Genomic DNA, 24,589 nt, shown 5'->3' with positions numbered 1-24,589 from the left:
ATATCAGAATCGCATGCTAATATCATTACAGTCGCCAAATATCATGGAATTCCTATGTGCGTTTGCAAAGTTCACGGCGTTTTTGAATTCTACTAATATAGAATAAGCAAAAAAAGTGTCGCTCACTGCTTATTACATTAGCTTATTGTAGTTTCCACGCGTTTAAGACTGTTTATTTTTTGTGCATTGTTGTCAACAATGCAAATTTAGAGAATCGAAGGAAAAATCTGCAATTTGTGTGTAAACTTTTCGAATTAGTCAGCGTTAATCGAAATGAGTGCAAAAGGCAAAGAAACAAGTGTTAATGAGCGGAAAATAATTTTAAATTTAGAGAGGACGGTAAAAACTTTCCTGAAATTGGACGAGTTGTCAAAAGAGCGGGGTCATCAGTGCGATAGGTCATCCAGACTATCAAAAAAACGGGTGTTCAATTGTGGAGGTGTATGGCAGCAAGCAGTGTTGGTGGCATTGAGTTTATCGAAAATATAATGAATATATTTGATTATCTAAATATTTTAATACTAAAAAGGACGCAAATTGCTGACAAATAAGGATTGTCAAACGTGTTGTGTTTCCAACAGAACAATGAACCTAATCATACAGCGGAACTTGTACGCCTTTGGCTTCTTTACAATGTTTCAAAACAGGTAAATTCACCTCCACAATCACATGATCTCCAATCCAATTGAGCGTTGTGGACGGATTTCCTCGTCGAGGGAATCGATGGAACAAAGTATGATGCGGTCGTTGGCAATATTGGCACTATCCGTCGGTTATACAGTCAAAGGTGGAGTGACTATCTGTCAAACAAGTCATACAGTGGGCTCTGGCGCTCTGTTGGCGTTGAGCGGGCTTCATGCTTTTGAAGATGGTGCACCTCTTCAGGACGTGAGGTCGACGGCATAGACTGCATCGTGGAGGCAGATGCTCATCAAACTGATCTTCGTTTGCATCTCTGACTGCTGCTGCAGATGAGTGGCTGTGCGGAGCCGTGGCGCTTTGCATCCTTGGTGCTGCGATGGGTGGACCAGATGCTCTAGGCGCAGCAATTACGGACCTCAAAGTCTTGGGAGCGCTGTGGATATCTTCTACGTCCATTTCTATTGGAATAGGAATATATTAAAACATGGTTTGGCTCATAATTTTGAATTATGATATTTGTTGCTTGGTTTGAAAAATAGATTTATATATATATATATATATGAATATGTAACTATATATGTTGTGGTTAATTTTTAATCGCGTTTGTTAGTGTTAGATTTGCATGTACGGATTAAAAAACAGTAGTATTCCGAGTTAAACGAATTAATTGTCGGTTTTGATTTTATTTATGCGCTTGTCTTGGCGGGGTTTGTGTAATCGGTTCTTCGGTGTTCGGAAGAAAACACAATTTTACTAATGGTCGAGTTAGTATACCAGTTTGTGTTCGTACTTCTACTATTCTTTTGTGACCATCTCGTCCCCGATGGACCTTTTCAATGCGGCCTAGTCGCCATTCGGTTGGAGGAAGGCATTCATCATGTATGATGACGCATTTGCCCGTATTTGGTTCCTTCTGGATCGTTTTCCACCGATGTCTCTTATGGAGATCTTTAAGGTAATCTTCCTTCCATCTATGGCTGAATTCATGATGAAGTATCTTAATTTTTTCCCATCGGTATATTAAATTGAGTGAGTTTCCTTCTGCCTCAGGTATGGCGAGAAGTGGAGCTCCTCTGAGAAAATGTCCAGGTGTAAGAGCTGTGAAATCGGAGGGATCTTGCGAGAGTGGTGAGATGGGTCTTAAATTTAGTACGGCTTCTATACGAGCGAGTAGTGTGGTAAATTCCTCATATAATTTATGATTACCTGCCGTTTTCTTTAAATGGGACTTAAAGCTTTTTACAGCTGATTCCCAGAGTCCGCCCATGTGGGGAGAACAAGGGGGTATAAACTGCCAATCTTTTCCTTGTGGTGCATATTTTTTTAACAATTTCTGGGGAGACTTATTTAGTAAATTTTACAAACTCTTTCTCTGTGGCTCTTTGAGCTCCGATAAAGTTTTTCCCATTGTCGCTCATAATTTTTGATGGAAATCCGCGTCGTGCGACAAAGCGTGCAAATGCTGCGAGAAAAGCCGCAGTAGACAGATCCGAACATAGCTCGAGGTGTACTGCTTTTGTCGTGAAGCATACAAAGACAGCCACATACCCTTTTCTGAATGAGGAAGACTTTAACATAGAGGCCTTTATCTGGAAAGGTCCAGCAAAATCTACCCCAGTAATGGTAAAGGGAAGAGCAAAATTGCAGTGTTCAGGTGGCAAAGCTGCCATGATCTGCGTGCGTATTTTGTGCTTCTACAATGTGCATTGTTTACACATAAAAATCGTTCTTTTAATTTGTGGCTTTAGGCGCAGTATATAAAATTCTAGTCGGACCATTTGTTGCATCAAGCGATGTTCACCATGTAATGTAAGTTGGTGAAGATGTAATATATTAAAAATAAATAAGTAAAACGGGATTTCTCGGGAATTATAATGGGATGTCGTTCATGTGCCCGGATTAATCCTTTAGTGTCCAAAAAAGGATTTAAAAGGAGAAGTGAGCTTCCCTTATCGAGGGGTCGTCTTTCGACTAACTTTGATTTCCCCCGAATGAAATAGCGAGTTTGTGTATATGTAATAAGGCTGACCTTGGCATGTTTCAGGTCGGAATGCTTTAGTTGTAGGGAAGGATCATTTGTTATTCCTTTAACCTTTTGTTTGAGACTTTGGATAAATTTAAACATGTAAGCGACTACTTTTAATGCTTTTGGGAATGATGAAAATCGATGTAATATATCATCTTCATCAGGAGTGATATGAAAAATTTCAATTCTCCGAATTTCAGGAGCTATTATATTGCGAGCGGGAGACTTTGGCCAAACTTCTTGTGATTCTGTTAACCACGTAGGACCGTTCCATCACAGTTTAGTGCTGGTGAGATGAAGTGGTTTGCAGCCTCTTGTCCCAAGATCCGCTGGATTATCTGCACTTGCAACATGTTGCCATTGTGCTGGGCCAACTAAGTCTAATATTTGAGATATACGGTTAGATACATAAGTCTTCCAGGTATATGGTGGTTGTTCTAACCATGCTAAAACTATTTCTGAATCTGACCAAAAGTACATTTTGTGATTGGTTAATTTCAGATGGGTTTGGACAATTAAGACTAGTTTTGCTAACAGAAGTGCACCATTCAGTTCGAGCCGTGGCATGCTTAGTGTCTTCAGGGGAACAACTTTGGCTTTAGCTACCAAATGACGTGACGATATTTTGTTATCATATTCAGTGCGTACGTAAACTTTTGCACAATAGGCCTTTTCAGAGGCATCACAGAAGCCATGTAATTCTACATTATAGTCAGGTGCAAAATTTACCCATCGAGGAACTCGCATTTCCAAGATGGTATGTAGATTGTTAGCAAATTGAACCCACTTTGTTAAACGTATGGGTTTCACTTGCTCATCCCATTCAGTGCCATCTTGCCACAGTTCTTGAGGATTTTTGCTTGAATCATTATTGTCGAAAGCCATCCTGCGGGGTCGAAAAGTTTGGCCACCGAGGAAAGTATTTGACGTTTGGTTATGGCGGATACTGCAGATATTGACTCAATTGTATATGAGAATTGATCTGTTATCGCATTCCATTGAATGCCGAGAGTTTTTGTAGTACTGGCCTTTTCAAATTTAAGGAAGTTAGTATCTAATAAGTCTTCCCCTATTATGTTTTTTATTATCTCAGGATGATTTGATGTAATTTTCTTTAGGGGGAACTTGACCACTTGATATAGTGATTCGCACGCTAATGAGAGACTGTGGCTACCTGATAGAATATCGTCAACGTATGTTTGTTTATGTAGCACAGAAGTTGCTAAAGGCAAATTTGTTTGACAGGTTTTTGCCACTTCATGTAATGTTCTAATGGCTAAATAGGGTGCACAATTGATGCCAAAGGTAACTGTTTTAAGTTTGTAGTCGCTGATTCCACTATTACTTGATTTTCGGAAGACTATCCGCTGGAAATCTTGGTCATCTCTCATCTAAAATTTGCCTATACATTTTCTCTACATCTCCATTGAAAACATATTTAAACATGCGCCAATTTATTATTAGCAGCATGAGATCAGGTTGTAATGTTAGCCCTGTATATAATACATCATTGAGTGATTTGCCTGAGTTCGTACACTTTGAAGCATTAAGAACAACTCGTACTTTTGTTGTGATTTTATCTAGCCTTATTATTTTCCTTCCATATGATTGAGGTCAAGATATTCATCCATCACGTCATCATATGCTGATTTAAGCTCGCTTTTCTTTATCAAGCTTTTTTTCAAGCTTAGGAATTGTTGGACTGCTGATATTCTAGAGTGGCCTAGAGCTATATTTTCTGGAAAGGTGGGCTTGAATGCGAGTCGCACAACATAACGACCATGTTCGTTTCTTGTTGTTGTGGACTGGTAATAGGCTTCGCATGCCAGGTCTTCTTCTGAAGGTTTTGTGATTTTGGGTAATTCTTCTACTTCCCAGAATTTTTGTTTGTTGATAGTTTGGATATTCGTTTGAAATATTTTCAACTTGAGTTGTGAAGGAATTAATTTTTTCTGTGACTTGGCCACTTAATATCCATCCAAAGATTGTGTTTTGGGCTAACAATTTATTAGAGATTTTCTGTATACCTTCAAGAATTATTTGAGGTATTAAGTCGCTGCCCAATAATATGTCGATTTGTGATGGGGTATGGCAGTTGGGATCTGCTAATTTGAGATATGAGCATTTTTCCCACTGTTTTTTATTTACTTCATAGCTTGTAAGCAAATTAGTGAGATGCGGTAAAACAATGGCTTGTGCATCTATTCGTATATCCGCGTGTGGAGAGACTGTGGTGATTTGGCTAACTTTATTTGAATTTTGTATAATTCTTCCGCCCATTCACGAAATTTGAAAACTGGAATTTTTGACTGGCAATTTTCCTCTTTATTTTCGGAATTCGGGATTTCGGGATTACCTGATTTGGTTGTCGCGACTAGGCCCGTGGTTTTATGTATATGATTTTGCTTCATATTTGTAAAATTGGTTATGTAAAGCAATGAGTGATGTCGTCATTGACAGTACACACAACTGAATTTGCTTTCACAGTCTATTGTCCCGTGAGAATTGGACAGACAGTTGATGCAAAGTTTATGTTGTCGGACAAGATGGTTTCTATCTGAAACGGACTTTTTTTAAATTTCTCGCAAGATCTTATATTATGTCCTACTTTCCAGATTTCACATAATGATTGCCAATGGTTTGTTTGATTTGACACGAATGTTTGGCTTCTATTAACGTGTCTATTATATTGTGTGTTATTACTGACTTGGGGTTTAAAAAAGTTTTTATTTGAGTCATTTTGATGACATTTTGGCTTAACTACCTTTTTATCTACTCGCTCAGCTATTTCGTACTGAGTTGTTAAAAATTCTTTAATTTGATGCCATTTTGGCGATTTCTTTCTTGCCACTAGTGATTGCTCCCATCGTAGCAAAGCAGCATCAGGTAGTGTCGCTGCGCAAATATTTACTACAATAGGATAGGTTCCCACGATTCTGTGGATACACAGATAAGCAATTAGTCACTGTCGAGTATAGTTTTTGAAATTCTTGGCTGGTTTCTTGTTGAATTTTTGGTAAATTCATTAAAATAGTTATTTGGTTATCTACCAATACTCTTTCGTTTTCGTATCTTTCGACCAGTGCATCCCAAGCCAGATTAAAATTTTCGTCATTCAAAGCGAAACGCTTGACAATACTGTCTGCTTCCCCTTTTGTTTTGTACCTGAGATGGTACAGCTTTTGTGCTCGTGAAAGTTTAGGATTGTTGATATACACGGCAGTGAACATGTCCCGAAAGAACGGCCATTGATCGCAACCTCCATGAAAAACTTCAGTATCACAAGCTGGTACTTATCTAGGTTTTCTTTTGGATTTGTAACTACTCTCGGAGGAGGAGTGGCTCTACATGGACTTAATAAATTTATTTGGTCTAATATAATTGCTTTCGTAGTTTCGTACTGATCGAGGCAGTTTTCATATTTGGCTGACGCCGAAGCTTTAATGTTTTCTGGGAGTTCAGCGTCGTCAGTATCTGATATTGTATCGTACGCTGTCAGAACGCGTGCCCATATATTATCTATGCTTTGAATTTTTAAATTTAGGACTGATTCTGTATTGTCGTTAATAGGCGAAGCCGAAAACCGTGTGCAGTATCTAATAAAACTGTCACTTTCAGTTATGAACCTTGACAGTGAATTGTCTTTGGTCTTTTTTTGTTTTGCACCCTGCTTTGAGCGTGTAGCTTCTGCGGGTGTGCCTTGTGCTTTCTAATGATAGAGGTGTTCGTGGTTTAAACTCTTTTGATTTATCAGATTGCATTTATAAATCTTTAAATAAAAAAAGAAAGCTATTAACTAGCTATTAAAATAGTTTTGTATTAAATATTTGTTATAATACGGTTGTAGTAAAAAATTTTAGTTTGCTGCCCAAAGCTGTAGTTAAATTTTTTTTTTTTTTTTGTTGAAACTGATTGTAAAATTAGTCTGTTATAATTTTTTTGTTTTTATCGGACAAGTCAATTTAGATTTTATTAAAATGTATGTCCGTATTATTATTATCTTAAAAATTGCCGAAATTGCTTACTGGGTATTCGTTTCACTCGCGAATAATTTGTATATTTTATATGTATGTATATTCGTTTTTATTATATGTATCTATATACATTTGTTTAAAAGGAACGCGAAAATAAAATTGTTCTTAACAACAAATGTATATATATCTGCATACCTATGTATGTTAATTTTAATTTTCATATGTTTGTATATGCTAATCCGTTTTGATCGTATACTTTTTAGTTATATTGGCATTTTTACATATACACATATGTACATGCATACATGTAACGCGATTTTTGTAAAGTTTTGCTGAGTGCCTATATTTTATATATATGGTTGTAAATATATTATTTTCTATACTCTCGCAACCTGTTGCTACAGAGTATAATAGTTTTGTTCACCTAGCGGTTGTTTGTATCACCTAAAACTAATCGAGTTAGATATAGGGTTATATAAATATATAAATGATCAGGATGAAGAGACGAGTTGAAATCCGGGTGACTGTCTGTCCGTCCGTCCGTCCGTCTGTCCGCCGGTGCAAGCTCTAACTTGAGTAAAAATTGAGATATCTTTATGAAACTTGGTAGACATGTTTCTTGGTACCGTGAGACGGTTGGTATTGCAGATGGGCGTAATCGGACCACTGCCACGCCCACAAAACGCCATTAATCAAAAACAAATAAATTGCCATAACTAAGCTCCGCAATAAAAAACAAGACTGTTATTTGGTACACAGGATCACATTAGGGAGGGGCATCTGCAGTTAAATTTTTTTTTTAAAGTGGGCGTGGTCCCGCCTCTAATAGGTTTAATGTGCATATCTCCTAAACCGCTAATGCTATAATAACAAAATTCACTGGAAGAAAATGTTTTTAGCACTTCTATTGACGGTGTGAAAATAGTTGAAATCGGGTGGCAACTCCGCCCACTCCCCATATAACGGTACTGTTAAAAACTACTAAAAGCGCGATAAATCAAGCACTAAACACGCCAGAGACATTAAATTTTATCTCTGGGATGGTATGAGATGACTTTATAGGAACGGCGTTCAAAATTAGACAGTGGGCGTGGCCAAGCCCACTTTTAGGTGAAAACCCATATATTGAGATCTGCTTAACCAATTTCAGCAAAATTCGATACATAACGATATTTTCATATTTCTATGTTATAGTGCGAAATCGGACCACAACCACGCCTATTTCCCATATAACACCATTTTCAATTCCATCTGATTCTTTCACTTTCCACTATGCATATCAAGCAACAATGATTATATCGGGGTAAAACTTTGCGCGAATAATACGTTTAAAGTATGCCACCTTGTGATCAAAAATTGTCTAAATCGAACCAAAACTGTTCAAGCCCCTAAGTACTAAATATGTGGACCCCAGTGCCTATAGTTGACCTTCTACCGAAAATATCAGCCAATCCACAAAGAAATCTCAAACGAGTATACCATTTGACTTTGCGAGAGTATAAAATGTTCGGTTACATCCGAACTTAGCCCCTCGTTACTTGTTATGTTATAGAAATGAGAAGAGCAAAAAGGTTGGGCTGCGGTATATATGTAGCGCGGGAAATATGCCAATATTTAAGAAAATATGTGTACATACATAAATGCCGATAATGTTATTGTTGTTGTTTTTTTTCTTTCTGCCTTTGCTTATAAATTCTAAGCGATCCTGCTTGTTGCTTTATTGGCCCAAGGGGTATCGCTGGAAAGTGTGCAAGTCGATGAACTTGACTTATAAAATTTTTTTGTATTTTTTCTAGTGGTGTGTTTGGAGACACGAATTAATCAGGCAGGTATTTGAACAACAGTAATTTTTTTATTTTTTTATTTGAACTTTTAGAAGTAGTTAATTTATGTATGTACCATGTGATTATGTATGCATATATGTATGTTGTTAAAAGGATGTTACTTGCGGTTAATATTTTTCGCGACAAAGTTTTAAAGCCCAAAAATTTTGTATTTAAATTATCGGTATTTGCACATATGTATGTATGTATTTCTGTAATATATCGAGTTTTTGTTAGCCTTTGCTTATGTGTTATAAGCGATCCTGCTTGTTGCTTTATTAGCCCAAGGGGTACCGCTGGAAATATCGCAAGTAGGAATACTTGACTTTGGAATTTTTTTTTTATTTTAAAAGAATATAACGGTGTGTTTGGAGGCACGAAATAAGGTGGTACTTTTATTAATCTCTAAATGGTCAATCTTTTATTTTAGATTTTGTACCCAAAGAGCGAAGACTTTTTCTACCTAGTGTATGTACATATCTCACAAACCACTAAAGTAATATCAAAAAAACTTGCTCAAGACAAATATTTTTGGCACATTCACACAGTGAAAATGCGGTGTTAACCCCGTTTACTCTCTATATAACGCTTTTGTTGAAAACTACTTCAAGTGCGATAACTAACTAAATAAATACGTCAGAAGCATTAATTTTCACATCCTATACGGTATGGAAAGGCTTAATTAATGAATAATTCGACAATGGGCGTAGCACTGTTCACGTTTAGGTGAAATCTTATACCTCAAGGACTACTTGACCAATATTGTTGTGTAACATTACCCAGACATTCCTATCTTACATCGCGAATATGGGCGAAATCGAACTATAACCACGCCTACTTCCCATATAAAACAAGTATAAATTCAGTCGTATTCTTTCAATGATGTTATTAAGCGTGTTTTATTTTACCGTCAAAAGGTAATAGCTAAATCGTTGACAAATAAAACGCACTTAGCTTATTTCATATTTTTGTTTAGAAACGAACCGTGTTGGCTATGCGGGCAAGAACAGCTGGTATTCAATTTATATCGAAATGTCTGACATGAAGAAAATAATTTGAATTTTTAAATTTTTAAACGAATATTAATGTACTATACAAATATATTTATTTTGTTCTAGAGTACGAAAAACTGAAAACAAATACTCCCATTTTGTCTAAATTTTAACTCAATACTCATCCACAAAAATCTGTAATTTTGGTTTGTTTACATTTTCATCTGTCAAATTAAGGATTATCGTTATTGTCAACTACTTTTTTCTTCAAAAATTGAACTATCGTGAATGAAAAAAAAAAAGATAAACTGGGAATGCCTATACAAGTTAAGATAGGTTTTGACAAGCCAATATAAATATGTTGGCTAAGTCTTCCATACAAAATAAGTAAATAGCGTAACGCGTTGGTCAAATAAAACACGCCTATTGCAATAAAATCGGTCAACCTGTTAGGTCGAGTATTCTAGGAATTAGTAGAGAATATTTTTATGGTTACAGTATGCTTCTATATCCACCTTTTATAACTTATCTTTTAGGTCGGTCAATGTGTATGATATTTAATGAAATTGAGTGGACAATTTTTAAAAATATTGTGGTTTAGCGCTGAGTATGAATGGAATTGGTCTAAGCCTTACATCCTAATATACTGATTTCCGGTCCTCTGGTTGAGGTTTATATGAAATATATATCATTTGAGGTTGATTTTAATATAAATATCGCAAACACAAAGTAAAAAATCTGAGTCAGTGTCTTACTGTTAGTTTTAGGCACTAGTTACTCACTTTGCTTTTATTCTTTCAGAAATACAATTTCACTTATATATAATATAATATTCTAAATTGTTTAATGTTAAATAAACTTGATTTTGATTTGATATAGAATTTCACTTTTATATTATATAATATAATATTTTAAATTGTTTAATGTTAAATATACTTGATTTTGGGGCACTTCCGGACAAACTGCGCTGCTACGTTTTTTTTCCTTTACGAACGAGTGTCGAGAAACAAAAAGAGGCCATTCTGGTCTGAACAATCCTTTTTGTTTATTTGGGTGTCGGTGTATAGTGTGGTCGGTTTACATTGGGACTCAAAAGGGTCTCATTTTTTTCAAATTCTCTTTTGGTGTCGCTCTGTGCATTCACACGGTCAAAAAGAGTCCAGCAACTCGAGTCTAGTTTTTCTGCATTCCTTTTCATAAAATTTTCGTAAATATTTGTGCGGTTCGACTGCGCAAAACTTAGAGCGTGTTGCATATTTCATTTGTATGTTGGGATGGTGGTCCCACATTTTGATTGCAATGAATTAGCATGAATGTGGTAGAACAATATGCATAATACCTACCCGCTTAATAGTTTCAAAGAAATACTTAAGACGGGAATTCCCTAATCCACCAGAATGTATTGAATATCCGCTACTAATATTTTCAAGACCAAATTTATAACAGAAATTTCCTAATCTTTAATTATTAAAAATTCATAATTTCATTACTCCGCATTAAACATTCATAATTTCTTTACTCCATAATCTATATCTTAATTTTCTCCTTATTTACAATTTTTCAAAATATGTCTATTGTTCTATGCATACGTATTTGCATATTACATACAAAAGGAGATAACAGAACTCAAATTTGCGATCAAATTCATTTGAAACCGAGCGCTCTTGCAACCATTCAAAGAATTTGAAAGTGAAAGTGAATGCTGAAAGGGGTAGCAGCGAGCTGTTACGAAGAAGAACACAAAGCGTGCCACCCGAACACAAGTGGCACGGTCCCTTCGTCTTTCCTCGTCGTCCCCTCGTCCACAATAAACTGGTTTGAGACTCTTTTGAGTCTCAATGTAAAAGCGCACTATATGGTTGTGTTGGTGGGTGATATGGTGTGTTGTAGGTGGTGTATGATGTTGCATTGTGTTATGTTGTGTTGTATGATGTTGTACGGTGGGTTGTGAGCTTAGTTGTAATAATTTCGCGGGATTAGAAGTCGCATGAACATCCCGGCCCCCCTAGGCGAATTAATTGCCTAGAAGTCTCTGCAACTGTTGCAGAGTGCCCTTTGCCGCTGGTTGCGATGACCATAGGGTGGTGGAGGTCGCCGCGAGCGTGCCCCTCTGGATGGCTTCGGGCGATGTACTCTTTGGCACTGGACGGGATTCCCTTGTTGTCTGTGCCGGTGACTGGTCTGCGTTGTGGACGGATTTCCTCGTCGAGGGAATCGATGGAACAAAGTATGATGCGGTCGTTGGCAATATTGGCACTATCCGTCGGTTATACAGTCAAAGGTGGAGTGAGTATCTGTCAAACAAGTCATACAGTGGGCTCTGGCGCTCTGTTGGCGTTGAGCGGGCTTCATGCTCTTGAAGATGGTGCACCTCTTCAGGACGTGAGGTCGACGGCATAGACTGCATCGTGGAGGCATATGCTCATCAAACTGATCTTCGTTTGCATCTCTGACTGCTGCTGCAGATGAGTGGCTGTGCGGAGCCGTGACGCTTTGCATCCTTGGTGCTGCGATGGGTGGACCAGATGCTCTAGGCGCAGCAATTACGGACCTCAAAGTCTTGGGAGCGCTGTGGATATCTTCTACGTCCATTTCTATTGGAATAGGAATATATTAAAACATGGTTTGGCTCATAATTTTGAATTATGATATTTGTTGCTTTGTTTGAAAAATAGATTTATATATATATATATATATATATATGAATATGTAACTATATATGTTGTGGCTAATTTTTAATCGCGTTTGTTAGTGTTAGATTTGCATGTACGGATTAAAAAACAGTAGTATTCCGAGTTAAACGAATTAATTGTCGGTTTTGATTTTATTTATGCGCTTGTCTTGGCGGGGTTTGTGTAATCGGTTCTTCGGTGTTCGGAAGAAAACACAATTTTACTAATGGTCGAGTTAGTATACCAGTTTGTGTTCGTACTTCTACTATTCTTTTGTGACCATCTCGTCCCCGATGGACCTTTTCAATGCGGCCTAGTCGCCATTCGGTTGGAGGAAGGCATTCATCATGTATGATGACGCATTTGCCCGTATTTGGTTCCTTCTGGATCGTTTTCCACCGATGTCTCTTATGGAGATCTTTAAGGTAATCTTCCTTCCATCTATGGCTGAATTCATGATGAAGTATCTTAATTTTTTCCCATCGGTATATTAAATTGAGTGAGTTTCCTTCTGCCTCAGGTATGGCGAGAAGTGGAGCTCCTCTGAGAAAATGTCCAGGTGTAAGAGCTGTGAAATCGGAGGGATCTTGCGAGAGTGGTGAGATGGGTCTTGAATTTAGTACGGCTTCTATACGAGCGAGTAGTGTGGTAAATTCCTCATATAATTTATGATTACCTGCCGTTTTCTTTAAATGGGACTTAAAGTTTTTTACAGCTGATTCCCAGAGTCCGCCCATGTGGGGAGAACAAGGGGGTATAAACTGCCAATCGATTCCTTGTGGTGCATATTTTTTTAACAATTTCTGGGGAGACTTATTTAGTAAATTTTACAAACTCTTTCTCTGTGGCTCTTTGAGCTCCGATAAAGTTTTCCCATTGTCGCTCATAATTTTTGATGGAAATCCGCGTCGTGCGACAAAGCGTGCAAATGCGGCGAGAAAAGCTGCAGTAGACAGATCCGAACATAGCTCGAAGTGTACTGCCTTTGTCGTGAAGCATACAAAGACAGCCACATACCCTTTTCTGAATGAGGAAGACTTTAACATAGAGGCCTTTATCTGGAAAGGTCCAGCAAAATCTACCCCAGTAATGGTAAAGGGAAGAGCAAAATTGCAGTGTTCAGGTGGCAAAGCTGCCATGATCTGCGTGCGTATTTTGTGCTTCTACAATGTGCATTGTTTACACATAAAAATCGTTCTTTTAATTTGTGGCTTTAGGCGCAGTATATAAAATTCTAGTCGGACCATTTGTTGCATCAAGCGATGTTCACCATGTAATGTAAGTTGGTGAAGATATAATATATTAAATATAAATAAGTAAAACGGGATTTCTCGGGAATTATAATGGGATGTCGTTCATGTGCCCGGATTAATCCTTTAGTGTCCAAAAGAGGATTTAAAAGGAGAAGTGAGCTTCCCTTATCGAGGGGTCGTCTTTCGACTAACTTTGATTTCCCCCGAATGAAATAGCGAGTTTGTGTATATGTAATAAGGCTGACCTTGGCATGTTTCAGGTCGGAATGCTTTAGTTGTAGGGAAGGATCATTTGTTATTCCTTTAACCTTTTGTTTGAGACTTTGGATAAATTTAAACATGTAAGCGACTACTTTTAATGCTTTTGGGAATGATGAAAATCGATGTAATATATCATCTTCATCAGGAGTGATATGAAAAATTTCAATTCTCCGAATTTCAGGAGCTATTATATTGCGAGCGGGAGACTTTGGCCAAACTTCTTGTGATTCTGTTAACCACGTAGGACCGTTCCATCACAGTTTAGTGCTGGTGAGATGAAGTGGTTTGCAGCCTCTTGTCCCAAGATCCGCTGGATTATCTGCACTTGCAACATGTTGCCATTGTGCTGGGCCAACTAAGTCTAATATTTGAGATATACGGTTAGATACATAAGTCTTCCAGGTATATGGTGGTTGTTCTAACCATGCTAAAACTATTTCTGAATCTGACCAAAAGTACATTTTGTGATTGGTTAATTTCAGATGGGTTTGGACAATTAAGACTAGTTTTGCTAACAGAAGTGCACCATTCAGTTCGAGCCGTGGCATGCTTAGTGTCTTCAGGGGAACAACTTTGGCTTTAGCTACCAAATGACGTGACGATATTTTGTTATCATATTCAGTGCGTACGTAAACTTTTGCACAATAGGCCTTTTCAGAGGCATCACAGAAGCCATGTAATTCTACATTATAGTCAGGTGCAAAATTTACCCATCGAGGAACTCGAATTTCCGAGATGGTATGTAGATTGTTAGCAAATTGAACCCACTTTGTTAAACGTATGGGTTTCACTTGCTCATCCCATTCAGTGCCATCTTGCCACAGTTCTTGAGGATTTTTGCTTGAATCATTATTGTCGAAAGCCATCCTGCGGGGTCGAAAAGTTTGGCCACCGAGGAAAGTATTTGACGTTTGGCGGTGGCGGATACTGCAGATATTGACTCAATTGTATATGAGAATTGATCTGTTATCGCATTCCATTGAATGCCGAGAGTTTTTGTAGTACTGGCCTTTTCAAATTTAAGGAAGTTAGTATCTAATAATACTTCCCCTATTATGTTTTTTATTATCTCAGGATGATTTGATGTAATTTTCTTTAGGGGGAACTTGACCACTTGAGATAGTGAATCGCACGCTAATGAGAGACTGTGGCTACCTGATAGAATATCGTCAACGTATGTTTGTTTATGTAGCACAGAAGTTGCTAAAGGCAAATTTGTTTGACAGGTTTTTGCCACTTCATGTAATGTTCTAATGGCTAAATAGGGTGCACAATTGATGCCAAAGGTAACTGTTTTAAGTTTGTAGTCGCTGATTCCACTATTACTTGATTTTCGGAAGACTATCCGCTGGAAATCTTGGTCATCTCTCATCTAAAATTTGCCTATACATTTTCTCTACATCTCCATTGAAAACATATTTAAACATGCGCCAATTTATTATTAGCAGCATGAGATCAGGTTGTAATGTTAGCCCTGTATATAATACATCATTGAGTGATTTGCCTGAGTTCGTACACTTTGAAGCATTAAGAACAACTCGTACTTTTGTTGTGATTTTATCTAGCCTTATTATTTTCCTTCCATATGATTGAGGTCAAGATATTCATCCATCACGTCATCATATGCTGATTTAAGCTCGCTTTTCTTTATCAAGCTTTTTTTCAAGCTTAGGAATTGTTGGACTGCTGATATTCTAGAGTGGCCTAGAGCTATATTTTCTGGAAAGGTGGGCTTGAATGCGAGTCGCACAACATAACGACCATGTTCGTTTCTTGTTGTTGTGGACTGGTAATAGGCTTCGCATGCCAGGTCTTCTTCTGAAGGTTTTGTGATTTTGGGTAATTCTTCTACTTCCCAGAATTTTTGTTTGTTGATAGTTTGGATATTCGTTTGAAATATTTTCAACTTGAGTTGTGAAGGAATTAATTTTTTCTGTGACTTGGCCACTTAATATCCATCCAAAGATTGTGTTTTGGGCTAACAATTTATTAGAGATTTTCTGTATACCTTCAAGAATTATTTGAGGTATTAAGTCGCTGCCCAATAATATGTCGATTTGTGATGGGGTATGGCAGTTGGGATCTGCTAATTTGAGATATGAGCATTTTTCCCACTGTTTTTTATTTACTTCATAGCTTGTAAGCAAATTAGTGAGATGCGGTAAAACAATGGCTTGTGCATCTATTCGTATATCCGCGTGTGGAGAGACTGTGGTGATTTGGCTAACTTTATTTGAATTTTGTATAATTCTTCCGCCCATTCACGAAATTTGAAAACTGGAATTTTTGACTGGCAATTTTCCTCTTTATTTTCGGAATTCGGGATTTCGGGATTACCTGATTTGGTTGTCGCGACTAGGCCCGTGGTTTTATGTATATGATTTTGCTTCATATTTGTAAAATTGGTTATGTAAAGCAATGAGTGATGTCGTCATTGACAGTACACACAACTGAATTTGCTTTCACAGTCTATTGTCCCGTGAGAATTGGACAGACAGTTGATGCAAAGTTTATGTTGTCGGACAAGATGGTTTCTATCTGAAACGGACTTTTTTTAAATTTCTCGCAAGATCTTATATTATGTCCTACTTTCCAGATTTCACATAATGATTGCCAATGGTTTGTTTGATTTGACACGAATGTTTGGCTTCTATTAACGTGTCTATTATATTGTGTGTTATTACTGACTTGGGGTTTAAAAAAGTTTTTATTTGAGTCATTTTGATGACATTTTGGCTTAACTACCTTTTTATCTACTCGCTCAGCTATTTCGTACTGAGTTGTTAAAAATTCTTTAATTTGATGCCATTTTGGCGATTTCTTTCTTGCCACTAGTGATTGCTCCCATCGTAGCAAAGCAGCATCAGGTAGTGTCGCTGCGCAAATATTTACTACAATAGGATAGGTTCCCACGATTCTGTGGATACACAGATAAGCAATTAGTCACTGTCGAGTATAGTTTTTGAAATTCTTGGCTGGTTTCTTGTTGAATTTTTGGTAAATTCATTAAAATAGTTATTTGGTTATCTACCAATACTCTTTCGTTTTCGTATCTTTCGACCAGTGCATCCCAAGCCAGATTAAAATTTTCGTCATTCAAAGCGAAACGCTTGACAATACTGTCTGCTTCCCCTTTTGTTTTGTACCTGAGATGGTACAGCTTTTGTGCTCGTGAAAGTTTAGGATTGTTGATATACACGGCAGTGAACATGTCCCGAAAGAACGGCCATTGATCGCAACCTCCATGAAAAACTTCAGTATCACAAGCTGGTACTTATCTAGGTTTTCTTTTGGATTTGTAACTACTCTCGGAGGAGGAGTGGCTCTACATGGACTTAATAAATTTATTTGGTCTAATATAATTGCCTTCGTAGTTTCGTACTGATCGAGGCAGTTTTCATATTTGGCTGACGCCGAAGCTTTAATGTTTTCTGGGAGTTCAGCGTCGTCAGTATCTGATATTGTATCGTACGCTGTCAGAACGCGTGCGCATATATTATCTATGCTTTGAATTTTTAAATTTAGGACTGATTCTGTATTGTCGTTAATAGGCGAAGCCGAAAACCGTGTGCAGTATCTAATAAAACTGTCACTTTCAGTTATGAACCTTGACAGTGTATTGTCTTTGGTTTTTTTTTGTTTTGCACCCTGCTTTGAGCGTGTAGCTTCTGCGGGTGTGCCTTGTGCTTAATGATAGAGGTGTTCGTGGTTTAAACTCTTTTGATTTATCAGATTGCATTAATAAATCTTTAAATAAAAAAAGAAAGCTATTAACTAGCTATTAAAATAGTTTTGTATTAAATATTTGTTATAATACGGTTGTAGTAAAAAATTTTAGTTTGCTGCCCAAAGCTGTAGTTAAATTTTTTTTTTTTTTTGTTGAAACTGATTGTAAAATTAGTCTGTTATAATTTTTTTGTTTTTATCGGACAAGTCAATTTAGATTTTATTAAAATGTATGTCCGTATTATTATTATCTTAAAAATTGCCGAAATTGCTTACTGGGTATTCGTTTCACTCGCGAATAATTTGTATATTTTATATGTATGTATATTCGTTTTTATTATATGTATCTATATACATTTGTTTAAAAGAAACGCGAAAATAAAATTGTTCTTAACAACAAATGTATATATATCTGCATACCTATGTATGTTAATTTTAATTTTCATATGTTTGTATATGCTAATCCGTTTTGATCGTATACTTTTTAGTTATATTGGCATGTGTACATATACATATATGTACATGCATACATGTAACGCGATTTTTGTAAAGTTTTGCTGAGTGCCTATATTTTATATATATAGTTGTAAATATATTACTTTTTATATTCTCGCAACCTGTTGCTACAAGTATAATAGTTTTGTTCACCTAGCGGTTGTTTGTATCACCTAAAACTAATCGAGTTAGATATAGGGTTATATATATATATAAATGATCAGGATGAAGAGACGAGTTGAAATAATAACAAAATTCACTGGAAGAAAATGTTTTTAGCACTTCTATTGACGGTGTGAAAATAGTTGAAATCGGGTGGCAACTCCGCCCACTCATATAACGGTACTGTTAAAAACTACTAAAAGCGCGATAAATCAAGCACTAAACACGCCAGAGACATTAAATTTTATCTCTGGGATGGTATGAGATGACTTTATAGGAACCGCGTTCAAAATTAGACAGTGGGCGTGGCCAAGCCCACTTTTAGGTAAAAACTCATATATTGATATCTGCTTAACCAATTTCAGCAAAATTCGGTACATAACGTTATTTTCATATTTCTATGTTATAGTGCGAAATCGGACCACAACCACGCCTATTTCCCATATAACACCATTTTCAATTCCATCTGATTCTTTCACTTTCCACTATGCATATCAAGCAACAATGATTATATCGGGGTAAACCTTTGCGTGAATAATACGTTTAAAGTATGCCTTGTGATCAAAAATTGTCTAAATCGAACCAAAACTGTTCAAGCCCCTAAGTACTAAATATGTGGACCCCAGTGCCTATAGTTGACCTTCTACCGAAAATATCAGCCAATCCACAAAGAAATATCAAACGAGTATACCATTTGACTTTGCGAGAGTATAAAATGTTCGGTTACATCCGAACTTAGCCCTTCCTTACTTGTTATGTTATAGAAATGAGAAGAGCAAAAAGGTTGGGCTGCGGTATATATGTAGCGCGGGAAATATGCCAATATTTAAGAAAATATGTGTACATACATAAATGCCGATAATGTTATTGTTGTTGTTTTTTTTCTTTCTGCCTTTGCTTATAAATTCTAAGCGATCCTGCTTGTTGCTTTATTGGCCCAAGGGGTATCGCTGGAAAGTGTGCAAGTCGATGAACTTGACTTATAAAATTTTTTTGTATTTTTTCTAGTGGTGTGTTTGGAGACACGAATTAAGCAGGCAGGTATTTGAACAACAGTAATTTTTTTATTTTTTTATTTGAACTTTTAGAAGTAGTTAATTTATGTATGTACCATGTGATTATGTATGCATATATGTATGTTGTTAAAAGGATGTTACTTGCGGTTAATATTTTTCGCGACAAAGTTTTAAAGCCCAAAAATTTTGTATTTAAATAATCGGTATTTGCACATATGTATGTATGTATTTCTGTAATATATATGAGTTTTTGTTAGCCTTTGCTTATGTGTTATAAGCGATCCTGCTTGTTGCTTAATTAGCCCAAGGGGTACCGCTGGAAATATCGCAAGTAGGAATACTTGACTTTGGAATTTTTTTTTTATTTTAAAAGAATATAACGGTGTGTTTGGAGGCACGAAATAAGCTGGTACTTTTTTTAATCTCTAAATGGTCAATCTTTTATTTTAGATTTTGTACCCAGTGAGCGAAGACTTTTTCTACCTAGTGTATTTACATATCTCACAAACCACTAAAGTAATATCAAAAAAACTTGCTCAAGACAAATATTTTTGGCACATTCACACAGTGAAAATGCGGTGTTAACCCCGTTTACTCTCTATATAACGCTTTTGTTGAAAACTACTTTAAGTGCGATAACTAACTAAATAAATTCGTCAGAAGCATTAATTTTCACATCCTATACGGTATGGAAAGGCTTAATTAATGAATAATTCGACAATGGGCGTAGCACTGTTCACGTTTAGGTGAAATCTTATACCTCAAGGACTACTTGACCAATATTGTTGTGTAACATTACCCAGACATTCCTATCTTACATCGCGAATTTGTGCGAAATCGAACTATAACCACGCCTACTTCCCATATAAAACAAGTATAAATGCAGTCGTATTCTTTCAATAGCTAAATCGCTTTACAAATAAAACGCACTTAGCTTATTTCATATTTTTGTTTAGAAACGAACCGTGTTGGCTATGCGGGCAAGAACAGCTGGTATTCAATTTATATCGAAATGTCTGACATGAAGAAAATAATTTGAATTTTTAAATTTTTAAACGAATATTAATGTACTATACAAATATATTTATTTTGTTCTAGAGTACGAAAAACTGAAAACAAATACTCCCATTTTGTCTAAATTTTAACTCAATACTCATCCACAAAAATCTGTAATTTTGGTTTGTTTACATTTTCATCTGTCAAATTAAGGATTATCGTTATTGTCAACTACTTTTTTCTTCAAAAATTGAACTATTGTGAATGAAAAAAAAAAGATAAACTGGGTATGCCTATACAAGTTAAGATAGGTCTTGACAAGCCAATATAAATATGTTGGCTAAGTCTTCCATACAAAATAAGTAAATAGCGTAACGCGTTGGTCAAATAAAACACGCCTATTGCAAAAAAATCGGTCAACCTGTTAGGTCGAGTATTCTAGAAATTAGTAGTATTTTTATGGTTACAGTATGCTTCTATATCCACCTTTTATAACTTATCTTTTAGGTCGGTCAATGTGTATGATATTTAATGAAATTGAGTGGACAATTTTTAAAAATATTGTGGTTTAGCGCTGAGTATGAATGGAATTGGTCTAAGCCTTACATCCTAATATACTGATTTCCGGTCCTCTGGTTGAGGTTTATATGAAATATATATCATTTGAGGTTGATTTTAATATAAATATCGCAAACACAAAGTAAAAAATCTGAGTCAGTGTCTTACTGTTAGTTTTAGGCACTAGTTACTCACTTTGCTTTTATTCTTTCAGAAATACAATTTCACTTATATATAATATAATATTTTAAATTGTTTAATGTTAAATACACTTGATTTTGATTTGATATAGAATTTCACTTTTATATTATATAATAAAATATTTTAAATTGTTTAATGTTAAATATACTTACTTTTGGGGCACTTCCGGACAAACTGCGCTGCTACGTTTTTTTTCCTTTACGAGCGGGTGTCGAGAAACAAAAAGAGGCCATTCTGGTCTGAACAATCCTTTTTGTTTATTTGGGTGTCGGTGTATAGTGTGGTTGGTTAGTTGTACAAGTATGTGCGCTTTTACATTGGGACTCAAAAGGGTCTCATTTTTTTCAAATTTTCTTTTGGTGTCGCTCTGTGCATTCACACGGTCAAAAAGAATCCAGCAACTCGAGTCTAGTTTTTCTGCATTCCTTTTCATAAAATTTTCGTAAATATTTGTGCGGTTCGACTGCGCAACACTTAGAGCGTGTTGCATATTTCATTTGTATGTTGGGATGGTGGTCCCACATTTTGATTGCAATGAATTAGCATGAATGTGGTAGAACAATATGCATAATACCTACCCGCTTAATAGTTTCAAAGAAATACTTAAGACGGGAATTCCCTAATCCACCAGAATGTATTGAATATCCGCTACTAATATTTTCAAGACCAAATTTATAACAGAAATTTCCTAATCTTTAATTATTAAAAATTCATAATTTCATTACTCCGCATTAAACATTCATAATTTCTTTACTCCATAATCTATATCTTAATTTTCTCCTTATTTACAATTTTTCAAAATATGTCTATTGTTCTATGCATCCATATTTGCATATTACATACAAAAGGAGATAACAGAACTCAAATTTGCGATCGAATTCATTTGAAACCGAGCGCTCTTGCAACCATTCAAAGAATTTGAAAGTGAAAGTGAATGCTGAAAGGGGTAGCAGCGAGCTGTTACGAAGAAGAACACAAAGCGTGCCACCCGAACACAAGTGGCACGGTCCCTTCGTCTTTCCTCGTCGTCCCCTCGTCCACAATAAACTGGTTTGAGACTCTTTTGAGTCCCAATGTAAAAGCGCACTATATGGTTGTGTTGGTGGGTGATATGGCGTGTTGTAGGTGGTGTATGATGTTGCATTGTGTTATGTTGTATGATGTTGTAAGGTGGGTTGTGAGCTTAGTTGTAATAATTTCGCGGGATTAGAAGTCGCATGAACATCCCGGCCCCCCTAGGCGAACTAATTGCCTAGAAGTCTCTGCAACTGTTGCAGAGTGCCCTTTGCCGCTGGTTGCGATGACCATAGGGTGGTGGAGGTCGCCGCGAGCGTGCCCCTCTGGATGGCTTCGGGCGATGTACTCTTTGGCACTGGACGGGATTCCCTTGTTGTCTGTGCCGGTGACTGGTCTGCGTTGTGGACGGATTTCCTCGTCGTAGGACCGTTCCACCACAGTGTAGTGCTGGTGAGATGAAGTGGTTTGCAGCCTCTTGTCCCAAGATCCGCTGGATTATCTGCACTTGCAACATGTTGCCATTGTGCTGGGCCAAATAAGTCTAATATTTGAGATATACGGTTAGATACATAAGTCTTCCAGGTATATGGTGGTTGTTCTTACCATGCTAAAACTATTTCTGAATCTGACCAAAAGTACATTTTGTGATTGGTTAATTTCAGATGGGTTTGGACAATTAAGACTAGTTTTGCTAACAGAAGTGCACCATTCAGTTCGAGCCGTGGCATGCTTAGTGTCTTCAGGGGAACAACTTTGGCTTTGGCTACCAAATGACGTGACGATATTTTGTTATCATATTCAGTGCGTACGTAAACTTTTGCACAATAGGCCTTTTCAGAGGCATCACAGAAGCCATGTAATTCTACATTATAGTCAGGTGCAAAATTTACCCATCGAGGAACTCGAATTTCCAAGATGGTATGTAGATTGTTAGCAAATTGAACCCATTTTGTTAAACGTATGGGTTTCACTTGCTCATCCCATTCAGTGCCATCTTGCCACAGTTCTTGAATGAGGATTTTTGCTTGAATCATTATTGTCGAAAGCCATCCTGCGGGGTCGAAAAGTTTGGCCACCGAGGAAAGTATTTGACGTTTGGCGGTGGCGGATACTGCAGATATTGACTCAATTGTATATGAGAATTGATCTGTTATCGCATTCCATTGAATGCCGAGTTTGTGAGTGAATGAGAATTGTGTTTTGGGCTAACAATTTATTAGAGATTTTCTGTATACCTTCAAGAATTATTTGAGGTAGTAAGTCGCTGCCCAATAACATGTCGATTTGTGATGGGGTATGGCAGTTGGGATCTGCTAATTTGAGATATGAGCATTTTTCCCACTGTTTTTTATTTACTTCATAGCTTGTAAGCAAATTAGTGAGATGCGGTAAAACAATGGCTTGTGCATCTATTCGTATATCCGCGTGTGGAGAGACTATGGTGATTTGGCAAACTTTATTTGAATTTTGTATAATTCTTCCGCCCATTCACGAAATTTGAAAACTGGAATTTTTGACTGGCAATTTTCCTCTTTATTTTCGGAATTCGGGATTTCGGGATTACCTGATTTGGTTGTCGCGACTAGGCCCGTGGTTTTATGTATATGATTTTGCTTCATATTTGTAAAATTGGTTATGTAAAGCAATGAGTGATGTCGTCATTGACAGTACACACAACTGAATTTGCTTTCACAGTCTATTGTCCCGTGAGAATTGGACAGACAGTTGATGCAAAGTTTATGTTGTCGGACAAGATGGTTTCTATCTGAAACGGACATTTTTTTAAATTTCTCGCAAGATCTTATATTATGTCCTACTTTCCAGATTTCACATAATGATTGCCAATGGTTTGTTTGATTTGACACGAATGTTTGGCTTCTATTAACGTGTCTATTATATTGTGTGTTATTACTGACTTGGGGTTTAAAAAAGTTTTTATTTGAGTCATTTTGATGACATTTTGGCTTAACTACCTTTTTATCTACTCGCTCAGCTATTTCGTACTGAGTTGTTAAAAATTCTTTAATTTGATGCCATTTTGGCGATTTCTTTCTTGCCACTAGTGATTGCTCCCATCGTAGCAAAGCAGCATCAGGTAGTGTCGCTGCGCAAATATTTACTACAATAGGATAGGTTCCCACGATTCTGTGGATACACAGATAAGCAATTAGTCACTGTCGAGTATAGTTTTTGAAATTCTTGGCTGGTTTCTTGTTGAATTTTTGGTAAATTCATTAAAATAGTTATTTGGTTATCTACCAATACTCTTTCGTTTTCGTATCTTTCGACCAGTGCATCCCAAGCCAGATTAAAATTTTCGTCATTCAAAGCGAAACGCTTGACAATACTGTCTGCTTCCCCTTTTGTTTTGTACCTGAGATGGTACAGCTTTTGTGCTCGTGAAAGTTTAGGATTGTTGATATACACGGCAGTGAACATGTCCCGAAAGAACGGCCATTGATCGCAACCTCCATGAAAAACTTCAGTATCACAAGCTGGTACTTATCTAGGTTTTCTTTTGGATTTGTAACTACTCTCGGAGGAGGAGTGGCTCTACATGGACTTAATAAATTTATTTGGTCTAATATAATTGCTTTCGTAGTTTCGTACTGATCGAGGCAGTTTTCATATTTGGCTGACGCCGAAGCTTTAATGTTTTCTGGGAGTTCAGCGTCGTCAGTATCTGATATTGTATCGTACGCTGTCAGAACGCGTGCCTATATATTATCTATGCTTTGAATTTTTAAATTTAGGACTGATTCTGTATTGTCGTTA

General features: G+C 36.7%; 1 protein-coding gene across 3 annotated transcripts in view; it reads left to right on the top strand.

Annotated features, from left to right (window-relative positions):
- LOC106623482 (MPN domain-containing protein CG4751) overlaps window positions 1-24,589 on the top strand; it is a 263,160-nt gene that overhangs the window by 34,627 nt on the left and 203,944 nt on the right. Inside the window, exon 2 of one of the 3 annotated variants that reach the window (XM_070106622.1) lies at window positions 19,035-19,067. The exons of the other annotated variants lie outside the window; for them this stretch is intronic. Coding sequence (XP_069962723.1) covers window positions 19,035-19,067 — 33 coding nt within the window. The remainder of the gene's footprint in view (window positions 1-19,034; window positions 19,068-24,589) is intronic. 3 annotated transcript variants of the gene reach the window in all.

Source organism: Bactrocera oleae, chromosome 3 (genome assembly GCF_042242935.1).
Source record: "Bactrocera oleae isolate idBacOlea1 chromosome 3, idBacOlea1, whole genome shotgun sequence".
NCBI lineage: Eukaryota > Metazoa > Arthropoda > Insecta > Diptera > Tephritidae > Bactrocera > Bactrocera oleae.
Note: the sequence above shows the minus strand (reverse complement) of the source record. Positions and strands in the feature narration are given on the sequence as shown.